Source organism: Hyperoodon ampullatus (genome assembly GCF_949752795.1).
Source record: "Hyperoodon ampullatus genome assembly, chromosome: 8".
In the NCBI taxonomy this organism is placed as follows: domain Eukaryota; kingdom Metazoa; phylum Chordata; class Mammalia; order Artiodactyla; family Ziphiidae; genus Hyperoodon; species Hyperoodon ampullatus.
The window spans coordinates 36,101,399-36,117,895 of NC_136921.1; the positions used below are offsets into that span (position 1 = coordinate 36,101,399).

Here is a 16,497-nt window from a genome sequence, read left to right on the forward strand (position 1 = left end):
TATCTGGGGTCCTAGTCCCATATTGCCAGTATGTCTGCCCCTCTGAGCCAATCCCCCATTCTTCCTATTCCTCTCGAACACTTCCTCTGAGCCCTTTAAAATTCCCTTTTTTAAATGTCCCATCTTTTTTTTTTTTTTTAATCGCCCCCTAAGAATGGTTTGTGCTTTAGTAGAAAGGGCTCTTTTTTTTTTTTTTTTGCGGTACACAGGCCTCTTACTGTTGTGGCCTCTCCCGTTGAGGAGCACAGGCTCCGGACGCGCAGGCTCAGCGGTCATGGCTCACGGGCCTAGCCGCTCCGTGGCATGTGGGATCTTCCTGGACCAGGGCACGAACCCATGTCCCCTGCATCAGCAGGCGGACTCTCAACCACTGAGCCACCAGGGAAGCCCCCATCTTTTTTTTTTTAATGCACGTTCTCTGCTCCTAGAGGACCTACTTACTTCCTCTGTGGCCTGTAGCCCTCTCAAGAAGTGACTGCTTTTCCTTCCACTCCCCACATACTTCAGGGCCAGGGTTGGTGTCCTCTCTTCTCCCATCACTGCTAACAAACAATTTTTCCTCCTTCCTTTTTCTAAGCCCTAGCTGATCTGAACTGTAGCCATCTGGACACAGTATCTCTCTTTGTCTCCACAATGTAGTCTGCTAAGGTTCTTCTAATCATCCATTATTGATGACATTAGCTTCTGTTTCATCATCTTTCTCTCTACACCTGCTCCACTCTTGTGGACATTGCTATTTATGGGGAAACTCATCTAATAATAATCATTTGTTAAACTTCTCACCTCCATTAACTTTTCTTCCACCCCATCTCAGCCTGGAACCTTGGCATTATGGTCATTGAATGACCTCCAAAATCTTGAATTCAAGTGTGATATTCTTTGACTACTGCCTCCAATTCTTCCAGCTCACTTACTCTTGTATTCCTATTTAAATAATTCCTCAATTTCTCTGAGATCTCCAATCCATTAACTTCACTACTTTTTCACTATCCATCACCACCGTTATATAGTTATTTCTCTCCTTATCCAGCTTAGAGTCCATGGTCCTCCATGGGACTCAATCACTTACAAACATCCTCAACTCTCACCCCTCTCTCCTTGTATTACATCACTTGATTAAATCTCAACATTAGTTGAGTCCAATGATCTATTTCCTCAGCAGCACCTACACTGAAGCTGTTGAGTGTTGCTGGGTAAAAGTCACATAACTGGGATGACTAGTTTGCCATCCATGTATAATGATTATAATCTTCAAACAGGCTCTCGTTCTCTCCGAGCAATCCTGTCATGTTTCTATAGAAAGTCTGCCCTTTCAATTTCTCAAGAAAAGTAATTCATACATTATCTTCCTTCCTCAAACCTCTTCCACCCCTCATCACCTTTACTCTTAGCCTCTGACTTTGCTTTAGACTTAATTGAGGAAGTAGAAGCCATTCAATCAGAATTTCTTCATTTTCCCACTGTGAAATCTACCACTTTACCTGAACTGAAATCTACCTTGTCTGTTTTACCTCCTATCCCTGCTCTTGCCAAACAGAAATTCCTCCTGCTCTGGCTCCAGGACCCTTTTGCCTTCTCAAGCATTTCATTCCCTCCGTTGCCCCCCCTTCTCCACTGCATCACCAATCTCTACCTACCTATTGGATCATTTCCATCAGCATAGCCTGCTCTAGTGACTCTCATCCTAAAACTCCATCCCTTGACTTTGTCTCCCACCTCAACCACAGCCCTATTTCTCTCCTTCTCTTTCTTCTCTACAGTTATATCCAGTCTGCCATCTCACATTCACGCTTCAACCCACTTTCCTCTGGGCTTGCATCCTTATGACCGCACTGAAACTGCTCTTGTCAAGGTCACCAAGAACTCCTATATTATCAAATCTGGTGGACTCTTGATCTCCTAGCAGCATTTGACATAAATGACACTTTACTTTCTTGGTTCCTGTAGCTTCATACTCTCCGGCTCTCTGGCTCTTTCTTCTAAGCCTGAAATCTAAGTATTGGAGTCAGTGTTCCATCCTGTTTCTTCTTAACTACCTGCCCTTTATGTGGGGGATTTCATCCAGTTCCATGGCTTTAAATGCTGATGGCTTCCAAATTCACACCTTCAGCGCCACCGTACTTCACTCCCGTGCTCCAGATTCATTCAATGGCTATTTGATCGCTTTACTTGTATGCCTGTTTAGCATCTCAGTCTTAATAGTCTAAAATACAGCTTCTGATCTCTCCCATAATTCACCATTTCAGTAAATGGCACCATCATTCAGCTGTTCAGCCAACAATTTACACGTAATCCTGTATTTCCCCTTTCCCTCATACGTGGCAGCCACGAAAACGTACCTCTCAGATGTCTGATTACAGGGAGCATTACTGACGGATGTACTCCACATACTGTGCTCTGAAATCTATCACCGTGTTCCAGGCTGCACTTCCCACTGACTGCTCCCAGCCAGTGACTGAGTTTGGCAGGGATACTAAGGCAGGCCTATTCCTAGGAGACATAAAACTCCTTTGATGAGGGACATTGGCTTGAAAACTCCTCATTGGCTTTCCTGAAACTTTCTTGAACTGCATCATATCCACTTTTCCTAATCTGCATCTAGTCTAAAGGCTCTCTCAGTCCCCTTCAGATCCCTCCCTATTTTTTCCTCACAGGTGTCTCCCCCAATAAACTTTTTGCAGGTTTAATCTGATCTTGCTGTCCACTTCACAAAGAGCCTGAACTAACACATCATAGCTGATCCTCAGCAAATTTAATGTCATTTCTATTTCCTAAACACATTTCTTGCCCTCATCCACTTCTCTCTATCACCATCACCACTTGAGTAGAAGCTATGCCATTTGTCCCCTGGATTCCTGCAACAGCTGCCTACATTCATTTTATGCCTTTTCAATCCATTCTCATCACAGTAGCCAGAGTGAGTTTTTAAAAATATTAAATCGATCATGCCATTTCACTGCTTAAAACCTTTTAATGGTTTCCCATATGCTTAGAGTAAAATTTAAACTACTTCTGCCACAAGATGCTTTAAAAGCTGGTTCCTGCCTCTCTTCTCAGCTTCATCTCTTATCACCTTCCCCCTGGTCCCCATGCTCACCAAGCTCCAGACATACTAGTGTCCTTTCCCTTCCTACAAACTGTCAAGTCTTTTCCTGCCTCAGGGCCTTTCCACTTGGTCTCCCTTTTTCCTAAAATATGCTTCCCCCATCTCTTAGGAGGATAGGCTCATTCTCACCCTTAGTGCTCAACTTAAATGTCCCCTCATCAGTGAGAACTTCTCCCAAGCCATCATCTCCATCCAACATTATCCTACTTCCTCCCAAGTGGTTATCACTGTCTGTAACTATTTTGCTTAGTGTCTGTTTCTGCCACTTGAACAGGAGCAAGCAAATTATGATCCATGGGTGGCCCACGCTCTAAGAATGGTTTTTACATACTTAAGTGTTTGAAATATTTAAGAATATTTCATGACAAATGAAAATTATATGCAATGCAAATTTCAGTATCCATAAATAAAGTTAGAACGTAGTCACTCTCATTCGTTTATGTATTATCTATGGCTGCTTTAGCACTACAACAGCAAAGTTGAGTAGTTATGTATGGCCCATAATGTTTAAAAATATTTTATATATAAATATATAATAGCCTAAAATATTTACAGATAAAGTCTTCTGACTGCTGCACTAGAATGGAAATGACATGGGACATTAGGTCAGGGACATTGATTGTCCTGTTCAGTCCTCCACTCCCAGTGTCTGGTCCATAGCTAGTGCTCAATAATTGTAGGCTGAACAAACCTTCTTCCTCTCCTGGGTACTATCAATATCTGAGGGGGTAGGTGGGCTTACCCCTCATTGGCTTACTCCCTTCTAAGACACAGTGAGAAAAATTAGGAACCAATTATTATTGAGTCCGGGAGAGTACCTTGAGAATAGGACTGTGTTTTATTCATTTTGAAATACCTAGCAACGCCTCTTGCACAAGGTAGGCTGCAGCTGGAAACCAAAAGAACTCTTGGGGTTACTGTTAAGAGGAAATTAGTGCACGCAAAGCATTTAGCAGAATCTCAGGGGTACAGAAGTATTCAATAAATGTTTGCTCCTGCCTCAATTTTCCTTACTGTAACAGGAATAAAAATATAGGGCTGTCACACAGACTAAATAAAACAAGAATGCTCTGTGTGAAACAGCTTTGTAAGCCACAAACACTATCTAAATGCACAAACATTCAAGTGCAACATATGAATGACTCTTGGCATTGAGCAAGCCAGTTTGGAGGGAAGGGCCCTTCCTCATCTAGAAGTGAAAAGACCTAACTCATCCTCTTACTGCTTATTAACTGACCCTGGACGATTGCAACTTCGGTGTTGTTTTCTTCATGTGTAAAAGCCTCCTCTGAACGGACAAGACCGTCCCTCGGGGATCCAGCCTGCGTCTCTCTGCGTGTCCTTTCCTTTCCCGGCATGGTACCGAGACTGCCAGACCGCGCGTCCTCCTCAAAGCAGGCGGCGGCGGCGGCCGGAGGTGGGAGGACCAGCCCGGGGGCGGGGCTATGGAGGGGCGTGTCCGAGGCGTGTCCGGGGTGGGGCCTTCCTCTCCCGGCCGTCGCCGCCAGGCTGAGGCGCTCTGAGGCGGCACTGGAGCCGCGCTGCTGCACGAGTTGCCGAGCAGCTGGGGAGGCGCTCACTTCCGTGTCGGGCCCCGTGGCGTCCGGCGCCCTCGCCAAGGGCCGGGCGGGCCGCAGGTCAGTCGGGGAGACCGCCTACCCCGCCCATTCCGTGCGGAGGAGTGGGGCGCCGTGTGGGCCGCGGGCCCGGGAGGCGGCAGGGCGCCCTGATGAAGGGCCCGGGCCGCGCTGATAACACGGGCGCCCAGGGCTGCAGGCTCGGGCTTCAGGCCGATTCGGGATCCCCGGACCGCGGGGAGACCCCCGCGGGGCTTTGTGGTGTCCCAGCCCCTCCCCTTTCGTCCCGCGTCGTGAGAGTCCCTTGAGCGTTTCTCAAAGTAGGGTCCGCGGGGGGACTCCCGACCCCACCTAAGACTTTCTGAACCAGAGTCTATGTCGTGGTCCGGGAATCTGCATTTTCAGCAAGTGTCCCTGATGGTTTTGGTGCAGGTGGTCACGGAACCGCAGTCTGGGCACGCTTCCCCAGAGGGCTGGGCACTGTCGACCCAGCAGGGAGTGCAAGTGGGTGCATTTGAAGGTGAGGCCCTGTGACTGGCCTTGAAATGGTGATGGTCCTCTGCCTTAGGGGTATCTCTTGAATCCTTGCGCCCAGGGTGCTGCTGTGTTCCTATTGCCATCCACCGGAGTCTTCAGACGGACAGACGCTTAGTGAGTGAAGTGCTCAGGTCAGGAGCCTTAGGAGTGAAACAGTGCTGAAGGAGTCGGTGTGGGGTGCAGCTGGAAGAACTTGGAGTTGGTCCTGCTGACCTGGATTGGGGCTGACGCCACCACTTATGGCAGGGCAGCCCTAGTGTAGACCCTGCACACATTACTATTTCTTTCTCCAGTGTTCTCACCTGTCGGTAGGGACAGTAACTCCTACCCAGTAGGGCTTTTGTGTGAATGAGGTAATGTCTGTCAAGTGTCTCCTACAGTGGCTGGCACATAGCATTCAGTGAATGGGAATTGTTAAGGGTGATGCAGCTTATAGTCCCCCAAATTAGGGATTAGTCAAGTGGAATAATATGTGGTCAGAGGTACAAAGTATATCTGGGAGAACTGTGCAAGGATTCTAACTGGGGGTGCTTGGGAAGGTCATGTAAGCAGTGAGGTTTGCCTGCAGCTTTGAAGAATAGATAGGATTCCAGGTTGCTGATAACAGGGACAGCGTGAACCAGTTCCATTCCAGGCCTCAGAAGTGATTCTTTCACATGGTTCATTGTTGGGCTGCTCCTTGGACTTTTAGGCAGTGTAGGAAGTCACATTGATAAGTGGATTTTGAAGGCTGGACTGTTGGCCCATAATAGTTTCTGTCTACTGTGTTTCACACACATGGTGTTCCTCAGACTCTAACGGTCTCCTTCTCTTATTAGAAATTGGCTAAACTGGAGCATCTATGAAAGGATGCTCAAAGTTGATGGCAAGGTGAATGGCCATGGATGTAGTTGAGCCTATTGGTAGCCATTTTACACTTGCTATGAAATGTGAAGATACATTGGGAGTACATTTTTCCTCAGGGTATTGTTTTAGGTTCTGTAGGAATGCCACAGTCAGCTGTGGTTCATCTATCTCCAGAATGGATTAAGAAATAAAATCCTTAAAATGTCTCTAAAGGTTCAGCTATTTCAGAGGGAAGAAGCCAGATGGTTTAGAGATGTCATTTGTTGTTCTTCTGGACCAGTTTGGCTTTTGGTATACATGGAATTCTGATCTCAGTTGATAAATTATATATCCCTTAGTTACCTAACTTAAGAATTACAACTACTGTTGTTAATAATTTCTGCTCTTATGTTTCCTTAAATCTCCAGAGCCAATATAAAGTCCTTCAGTATATACCCTCTTGTAAATTTTTATATTATTATAGATAATATTTATCATTTATTGAGTACTTACTCTGAGCCAGAGACTGTTCTATATGCTTTTTATATTTTCTGTCAATTACTCCTCTGATAGTCCTTTGAGGTAGGCATCATCCTTCCCTCCAATTTAGAGATGGGGAAACAGGCAGAGGAGGGTAAGTATTTGCCCAAGGTCCCAGGCTAGTAAGTGGTAGAGCCTAATAGCCTGATTCCATGCTACATGCTGTTCCCCTCTGCAAGTCTACACAGCTCCCTCAGACTTACTGTAGTTTAAAAAGATATGTGAATACTGAAGATCATAAGCACACCTCACCTTTGCTTTATATGTAACAGACAATTCATTATCTCGTTTAATTCTTTAAACAGTCACTTCAACAGCTCTGATTTGGTTGGTAATACTTTATTATCATTTACAAATCCTCTGAGCCAGAGTTTTCCAGCTTCTCAGCATATCTCAGACTTCTTTTGTATTACATTAAATCCTTCGATTCAGTATTGCAGGTGCTGAGGAATTTGTTTTAAACCACTTTAGAATGTATTTATTTTTATTACCTATTTCATGTATTGTTGGAAATGTCAATGGTGATTGTCCTTTGTTTTTACAGAGGGGTACTGTGACCACCATTGTTTTGCAGTTTCTGAAAGTGTTTCCAGGCAAAACTTCAGGTGTCAGAGAGAGCAATGGAAGGTCACAAGGTAGAAGAAGAGGCGTTGGATATTCTTCGACTGAACGTGGGTGGCTGTATTTACACAGCCAGGCGGGAGTCCTTGTGCCGCTTTAAGGACTCAATGCTGGCATCCATGTTCAGTGGTCGTTTTCCTCTAAAAGCAGATGAATCAGGTAAATATTTAAAGTCTGTAAGCATTATCATGAATATTCATTAAAATAAGAGTCTAGTTTAAATTCCCTTTAATTTTTCGAATTACAACAGAATGTATTAGCTTAGTATGTTAATTACTGAGATCATTGGGACTGTATGGAGATTCATTAAGTACATGGAGGAATTAAATACCAGTTTCTAGAATCTGTGATGCTGTCGCTAAAAGTTGACAAAAAAGTGAATGTGTGTAAAGGCCAACCATCACCTAATTATGGGGATTAATCATATTTTGAAAGTTGTTCCATTCATACAACTCAATGGGTAAAGGTATTGAGCCTGATTAAATATATTAGCTTCTCTCTGTGTTCTTCAAGTTAAAAAATGTATTTCTCTGGAGAAAGGAGCTGCCCTCATAGCTAACAGGGCAGGTACTGTCAGTGTAGAATTAATGTTAAACTCACATCTAGTCCAGCTGCAGAGCCTTGTGTGGGCAGATGTGTATGCCTAAGAAAACATCAGTTCAGTGAGACTGTCAGTCACCCAGGACTGAAAATTGGTGTTTCAGAAGAAACTGTAAAATACAAGGGCTAGGGTCCTGGGGCCACTCTCTGCTTTGAATGCTCTGGGGTTCACTGAACCTACTACTGGTGGTAAAGAAACTTCAGCAGAGCAAGTAAGGCTTTTTGTACATCTTAGGCATTCTGGGGCTCGTAGAACCCACTCTTGCTTCTGTGTTAGAAAAAAGGGATTGAGGAGCTCAGAGCGTGAGGGGCTGTTAGTAACCCTGGGTCTGGAGAGATTGCTTTGCCAGGTGAATGGCAGTTGGAAGAATGGAAAACTCACTGATGTCTGGTGCCCAGGACTTGATGTCCATCTGGACAGAAAGTTTGTTGGTGTAAAGGTGGTAAGCAGGGACTGAGTTGTTTCCTCTGCCTCTAAGTTTTTACCTTCTTAATCCCGTCTTAAACTAATCAAGGGAGGAAGGAAATCATTGAGTAACCTCATACCGAAGTGTTTTTTTATTTTTTTAATTCTGCTGAATTGTCTACAAAAAGTCTTTTATCATAAAGTAGTACCAGTATAGTATTTCTTTTCTAAAGTTTCATACAAAGGAACTAACCTAATAAGTCTGAACAAATGGCATGCCCATAGCCAGGAACCCAGGGTTTATTTGTTGGCAACACTGCAGGTCGACTTGTAGGGTCACTGACATACAAATGCTGGACCCCATTATACCCTCATTAGGGAGGAACTCCATACACCTTTCCTGGCCCAGCTGGGTTGAGATTAGGGGTAAGCTTCTGTTTCTACCAGCAGTCTAAGGTCTCCATGGCTTTTGCAGAGGCCATAGTGGGAATATAGTCCTTGCATCCAAGATTTCTAACGGAGCTCAGAATATGTTTTCCTTGTAGGTGAGAATACAGAGGCTCCCCAAATTTGACTAAACCTATTTAAACACTAGATATTAACTTTCTTTTGAGAAAGAAACATTTTTAATTGTAGAGGTCTTCAGTCTAATTCTAGTTTGACATGTTGAAATTTTACTGTGGTCGTTGGTATCTATTCAATCATTTTTGAACTGAATATTTTCTAGGGGCTTGTGTTATTGACCGTGATGGACATCTATTTAAATACCTTTTGGATTATCTTCACGGAGAAGTTCACATTCCCACAGAGGAGCGAACCCGCATTGCTCTGCAGGAAGAGGCTGATTACTTTGGCATCCCTTATCCGTACAGCCTGTCTGACCACTTGGCCAATGAAATGGAGACATATTCTTTAAGGTCAAATATAGAACTTAAAAAGGTCTTGGCATTTTCTTAAGTTTTACAATATATGTATGAATGTTTATCTAATATTCATTTATTATACATTTATTATGCACAAAGCAATGTATGTTATTTTGTATAGCCCATGTTGTAACACAAACCTAAATGAGACAGTTTTACTTCTTACAGTATTTGTTTAACTGTATTATATATCTTTATTTGTTTTGTTTTCTTTGTTTTGAATTTTATTTTATTTTATTTTTTTATACAGCAGGTTCTTATTTTTCATTTTATACATATTAGTGTATCTATGTCAATCCCAATCTCCCAATTCATCCCACCACCACCACCATCCCCCGCCACTTTCCCCCCTTGGTGTCCATACGTTTGTTCTCTACATCTGTGTCTCTATTTCTGCCCTGCAGACCGTTCATCTGTACCATTTTTCTAGGCTCCACATATATGTGTTAATATATGATATTTGTTTTTCTCTTTCTGACTTACCTCACTCTGTATGACAGTCTCTAGATCCATCCACGTCTCTACAGATGACTCAATTTCGTTCCTTTTTATGGCTGTGTAATATTCCATTGTATATATGTACCACATTTTCTTTATCCATTCATCTGTCGATGGGCATTTAGGTTGCTTCCATGTCCTGGCTATTGTAAATAGTGCTGCAATGAACATTGGGGTGCATGTGTCTTTTTGAATTATGATTCTCTCTGGGTATATGCCCAGTAGTGGGATTGCTGGGTCATGTGATAATTCTATTTTTAGTTCTTTAAGGAACCTCTATACTGTTCTCCACTGTGCCTGTATCAATTTACTTTCCCACCAACAGTGCAAGAGGGTTCCCTTTTCTCCACACCCTCTCCAGCATTTGTTGTCTGTAGATTTTCTGATGATGCCCATTCTGACTGGTGTGAGGTGATACCTCATTGTAGTTTTGATTTGCATTTCTCTAATAATTAGTGATGTTGAGCAGCTTTTCATGTGCTTCCTGGCCATCTGTATGTCTTCTCTGGAGAAATGTCTATTTAGGTCTTCTGCCATTTTTGGATTGGGTTGTTTGTTTTTTTAATATTGAGCTGCATGAGCTGTTTATATATTTTGGAGATTAATCCTTTGTCCATTGATTTGTTTGCGAATACTCTCTCCCATTCTGAGGGTTGTCTTTTCGTCTTGTTTGTAGTTTCCTTTGCTGTGCAAAAGCTTTTAAGTTTCACTAGGTCCCATTTGTTTATTTTTGTTTTTATTTCCATTTCTCTAGGAGGTGGATCAAAAAAGATCTTGCTGTGATTTATGTCAAAGAGTGTTCTTCCTATGTTTTCCTCTAAGAGTTTTATAGTGTCCAGTCTTACATTTACATCTCTAATCCATTTTTAGTTTATTTTTGTGTATGGTGTCAGGGAGTGTTCTAATTTCATTCTTTTACATGTAGCTGTCCAGTTTTCCCAGTACAGCTTATTGAAGAGACTGTCTTTTCTCCATTGTATATCCTTGCCTCCTTCGTCATAGATGAGTTGACCATAGGTGCGTGGGTTTATCTCTGGACTTTCTATCCTGTTCCATTGATCTATATTTCTGTTTTTGTGCCAGTACCATATTGTCTTGATGACTGTAGCTTTGTAGTATAGTCTGAAGTCAGAGAGTCTGATTCCTCCAGCTCCGTTTTTTTCCCTCAAGACTGCTTTGGCTATTTGGGGTCTTTTGTGTCTTCATACAAATTTTAAGATTTTTTGTTCTAGTTCTGTAAAAAATGCCATTGGTAATTTGATAGGGACTGCCTTGAATCTGTATATTGCTTTGGGTAGTATAGTCATTTCCACAATATTGATTCTTCCAATCCAGGAACATGGTATATCTCTCCATCTGTTTATATCATCTTTAATTTCTTTTATCAGTGTCCCATAGTTTTCTGCATACAGGTCTTTGGCTCCCTAGGTAGGTTTATTCCTAGGTATTTTATTCTTTTTCTTCCAGTGGTAAATGGGAGTGTTTCCTTAATTTCTCTTTCAGATTTTTTGTCATTAGTGCATAGGAATGCAAGAGATTTCTGTGCATTAATTTCGTATCCTGCAACTTTACCAAATTCATTGATTAGCTCTAGTAGTTTTCTGGTGGCATCTTTAGGATTCTCTATGTATTGTATCATGTCATCTGCAAACAGTGACAGTTTTACTTCCTCTTTTCCAATTTGTATTCCTTTTATTTCTTTTTCTTTTCTGATTGCCATGGCTAGAACTTCCAAAACTATGTTGAATAATAGTGGGGAGCGTGGACATCCTTGTCTTGTTCTTGATCTTAGAGGAGATGCTTTTGGTTTTTCACCATTGAGAATGGTGTTTGCTGTGGGTTTGTCGCATATGGCCTTTATTATGTTGAGGTAGGTTCCCTCTATGCCGACTTTCTGGATAGTTTTTATCGTAAATCGGTGTTGAATTTTGTCAAAAGCTTTTTCTGCATCTATTGAGATGATCATATGGTTTTTATTCTTCAGTTTGTTAATATAGTGTATCACATTGATTGATTTACGTATATTGAAGAATCCTTGCATCCCTGGGATCAATCCCACTTGATCATGGTGTATGATCCTTTTAATGTGTTGTTGGATTCTGTTTGCTAGTATTTTGTTGAAGATTTTTGCATCTATATTCGTCAGTGATATTGCTCTGTAGTTTTCTTTTTTTGTAGTATCTTTGTCTGGTTTTGGTATCAGGATGATGGTGGCTTCTTAGAAAGAGTTTGGGAGTGTTCCTTCCTCCACAATTTTTTGGAAGAGTTTGAGAAGGATGAGTGTTAGCTCTTCTCTAAATGTTTGATAGAATTCACCTGTGAAGCCATCTGGTCCTGGACTTTTGTTTGTTGGAAGACTTTTTATTTATTTTATTTATTTATTTATTTATTTAGTTTTCTTTTTTATAAATTTATTTATTTTATTTTTGACTGCGTTGGTTCTTTGTTGCTGCATGCGGGCTTTCTCTAGTCATGGTGAGCGGGGGCTACTCTTCGTTGCAGTGCACGGGCTTCTCATTGCGGTGGCTTCTCTTGTTGCGGAGCACGGGCTGTAGGCCTGCAGGCTTCAGTAGTTGCAGCATGTGGGCTCAGTAGATATGGCACGTGGGCTCTAGAGCGCAGGCTCAGTAGTTGTGGTGCACGGGCTTAGTTGCTCCGCGGCATGTGGGATCTTCCCAGACCAGGGCTCAAACCCGTGTCCCCTGCATTGGCAGGTGGATTCTTAACCACTGCGCCACCAGGGAAGTCCTGTTGGAAGATTTTTAATTACAGTTTCAATATCATTACTTGTGATTGGTCTGTTCATATTTTCTATTTCTTCCTGGTTCAGTCTTGGAAGGTTATACCTTTCTAAGAATTTGTCCATTTCTTCCAGGTTATCCATTTTATTGACATAAAGTTGCTTGTAGGAGTCTCTTAGGATGCTTTGTATTTCTGCAGTGTCTGTTGTAACTTCTCCTTTTTCATTTCTAATTTAATTGATTTGAGTCCTCTCCCTCTTTTTCTTGATGAGTCTGGCTAAAGGTTTATCAATTTTGTTTATCTTCTCAAAGAACCAGCTTTTAGTTTTATTGATCTTTGCTATTGTTTTCTTTGTTTCTATTTCATTTATTTCTTCTCTGATCTTTATGATTTCTTTCCTTCTACTAACTTTGGGTTTTGTTTGTTCTTCTTTCTCTAGTTCCTTTAGGTATAAGGTTAGATTGTTTATTTGAGATGTTTTTTGTTTCTTGAGGTAGGATTGTACTGCTATAAACTTCCCTCTTAGAACTGCTTTTGCTGCATCCCATAGGTTTTGGATCATCGTGTTTTCATTGTCATTTTTCTCTAGGTATTTTCTGATTTCCTCTTTGATTTCTTCAGTGATCTCTTCGTTATTTAGTAACATATTGTTACTTCTTACAGTTTTTGAAGACATGTTTCTTAATTACCACTGCTCATTTTTTAAGGCCAAAATTGTATTCTAGGACAGTGTATTACCACGCCACTCAAAAGTTCATTGAGTTTTTATTCCTCATTGAAGGTTTAACACTTTTTGATGGCTTTTTTTTAATAGAACTCTTCTTCTCTTGAAGTTCTTCTTAAATTAAGGGCAGTACTGTAGTATGTGAGGGTATAGTGGGATTAATTCATTTACTGAAATGATATTTTTAAAGGATGGTCATGATAAATAAATGACTGTATAAAATCCCTTACCTGAGTTAGTGAGTGTAGCAGTTTGTTACTAAGTTAACACATTAGTTTGATTAGTTCACCTTGAGATCAGTAAAGCTTTTTTTAAGATGCTTCTGTTTTAAATCACATTTGAAATGTCTTTTTTTTTTTTTTTTTTTTTTTTGCGATACGCGGGCCTCTCACTGTTGTGGCCTCTCCCGTTGCGGAGCACAGGCTCCGGACGCGCAGGCTCAGCAGCCATGGCTCACGGGCCTAGCCGCTCCGCGGCATGTGGGATTTTCCCAGATCGGGGCACGAACCCGCGTCCCCTGCATCGGCAGGCGGACTCTCAACCACTGCGCCACCAGGGAAGCCCCTGAAATGTCTTTACATGACTTGAACAGTTTTATCTGTTTTTGTCTTATTGATAAGTATTATATTTGCTATTAATTAGCACTTTTGAACATCTAAGAAAAATATTTTTTCTAGATAATTGTTCATAGTGAAAAGTGATCTGAATTGGTTTGAATTCTTTGAGTTGGATTCTTTCAGTGTTTAGGAGAGGAAGCTGACAGTATGGGTATTAGGAGTGAAGAGAAAGTTGATTTGGTTCCAGATCCCCTTTGGGAATTTGCATGGTTGTATGGGTTCTGCTATTGGAATTATTTATAAACTGAGTTGTCGAACAGTCTTTTGGTGCTGTTTGCCGTATCTGCAGAGTGGGGCTAAAAAAGCCTAACTGGAAAGTTGGGACAGATTAACATTCACCTTTATAGTCTTTCATTCTTGGTTTGTATGCACAATAGACACAGCATGCGAACATTCATTCTGCCAGCCAGCTCCTATTTATTTCAAATGTTTTTGACATATAGGACCCTGTTCTAGGGACTGTGTGGGACACAAAGAATATGACATGCAGTTTTTGCCCTTGAATGGTTTATAATGTTGTTGGTGATTTTCATAGATGTGCAAGTGAAGATAAAAGCCAATACAGGAGTTAGATGGCAATATTAAATGAAAATGCAACACATGTTAGGGTCCTCTTTTCCTTCACTGAGTCAGTAAATATTAAGCATCTCCTTCGTATCAGGTACTTTCCTAGGCACTTGGGATACAAAACAAAACAGAAAAGAGTGCCTATCCTCAGAGAGCTGACAGCAATAATGCTGTTTCTCCCAGAGAAGGCCTGTACCACTCCACTGGGTGAAGCCCTCTTCTTCTGTGCCCCTTAGCACCTCGTAGGCTTACCTGGTAGCCCTTCTTACACTGTGTGCTGATGGCTTATTTAATGTCTGTCTTCTGCATCAGCTATAAACTCAAGGAGGGACCCTGTCTCCTGCTCACCATTATGTCTCCAAGGCCTTAGACAGTGCTTAGTATTCACACATAGGTACTTAGAATTCAAATGATTGAGTGAATAGGTGGATAAATGCCAAATGAGTTCAGACAGTATATATTGAGTTCATATATTCATATCTTTCAGTGTAAAAGAACAAGTTAATCTGGTTAATCCATGATTGGATTTGGAGTTAAGAATAAGCATCAACCATGGGGCAAGTCAGTAAGAGGTAAAAGGAAGATTGAGTCAAATGGAAAATCGGGGGGAAAAGAAAGAATTTTAACTTTTACTTATTATATGAAGATTTTAAAATGATGTTGGTAGTGAGTCTAAAGGAAGAGGAAGTAAAACATAATTTCCATGTGGAGAAAGATTCTCTAGCTGAAAACGTTTTGGGTTTTTGGGTGGTGATTTGCCTCACCTCCCCCAATACCCCAAATTCAACAAATGGTTTGGTTTTTAAAGGCATGAACAGTAGGCTGAGATATATAATATATATAATATATATATATATATATATAATCTTTTTATTTCCCTTATGACCAGCTGAAATTACAGCTTTACATGAAAGTAATAGAGAAAATTCATTTTTACTTTACTCCAGAATTAAATTCAAATTTTATATATTTTTTTGCCCCAGGCTTTAACAGACTTCTGTGATTCGTATGGTTTAGTTTGCAATAAACCAACAGTTTGGGTTCTCCACTATCTTAACACATCTGGTGCAAGCTGTGAGAGTAGAATTATTGGTGTATATTCCACAAAAACTGATGGAACAGATGCAATTGATAAGCAGCTGGGAGGAAGAATTCACAGTAAAAGCATTTTTAAAAGGTATGTCTGCGTTTAAATATGAAAAGGAACAAAATTAAGTCTTGGTCTCTTCTAAGAGGTGTTACTGAATGGAAAATGTGGTTGACTAGGAAAGAAGCCAGTACCTCTCAACAGACAGTGAATCTCATAGCTGTCAAGATAGGCCTGTTTCATGAGGAGGTTGTAATTCAGACCATTTCACATCTGTATAAGCAATAGGCCATCTACTTGGTCTAGTACAGTGGTTCTCAACTGGGAGTGGTCATCAGAATCCCCTGAGAGACATTATAAAAAGAGAAAAGAAAGAAAGAAAAGCAAAGCCACATGCCTGGGTATCTCCCCTCCACTATAGTCCAGGGACAGAAGCCTGGCCTAGAAGTCAACAGGCCCACTGAAGGACCCAGGACTGGCCTGTGTCTTGGTGTCCTGGTTTGAGAAATGCTGAAAGACTTTTCATCTGGTCCCTCCCAACTTTAAAATTCTATGCCTTGAACATGTTAAATTCTTAAGGGTTATTCTGTTAATATTTTCCCTGTAATCTCATTTATACTAGTCAATTCACTTAGCAAAAATTTTCTTTTAATTCTTTGAGATATTGGATTGGGTCACATGTCAGTGACTAATGCATGACCACATGAGCTTGCTGTTTAGATAATTAATATGTTATCATTTTCTGAATTCTTTACAGGCAGGGATGTTTATATATGATATATAAGTGCCTGACATAGTGCTAGGAAAGTTTTAGTCAAAGTTGAATCTTTTCTAACTTTACTGGAGTTAGGTGATGTTTTTAAGAAAACCAATTTAAGGATTTGTTGATTTGTCTGCACAGTTTATATTGTGGAATTATATTTATTTATACAATTTATATTGTGGAATTAACAAATACTTTACCCCAGTAAAAAAAGATCAAATGTAGGTTAGTACATAAGTATAGTATATTATACTCATCTAGTATGTCGTATATAGAATATATATATATATATATACACATATATATATACTTAAGGATCACAGAAGAACAACTACTCATTACGTACATATTTTTTTTCCTTAGT

General features: G+C 41.0%; 1 protein-coding gene across 1 annotated transcript in view; it reads left to right on the top strand.

Moving 5' to 3' along the window:
* Positions 1 to 4,653: 4,653 nt before the first annotated feature.
* KCTD18 (potassium channel tetramerization domain containing 18) overlaps positions 4,654 to 16,497 on the top strand; it is a gene marked incomplete at its 3' end in the record, with an annotated part of 28,447 nt that continues 16,603 nt past the window's right edge. Inside the window, exons 1-4 of the mRNA XM_079710586.1 lie at positions 4,654 to 4,743; positions 7,130 to 7,365; positions 8,940 to 9,151; positions 15,267 to 15,460. Coding sequence (XP_079566712.1) covers positions 7,206 to 7,365; positions 8,940 to 9,151; positions 15,267 to 15,460 — 566 coding nt within the window. The 5' untranslated portion in view covers positions 4,654 to 4,743; positions 7,130 to 7,205. The remainder of the gene's footprint in view (positions 4,744 to 7,129; positions 7,366 to 8,939; positions 9,152 to 15,266; positions 15,461 to 16,497) is intronic.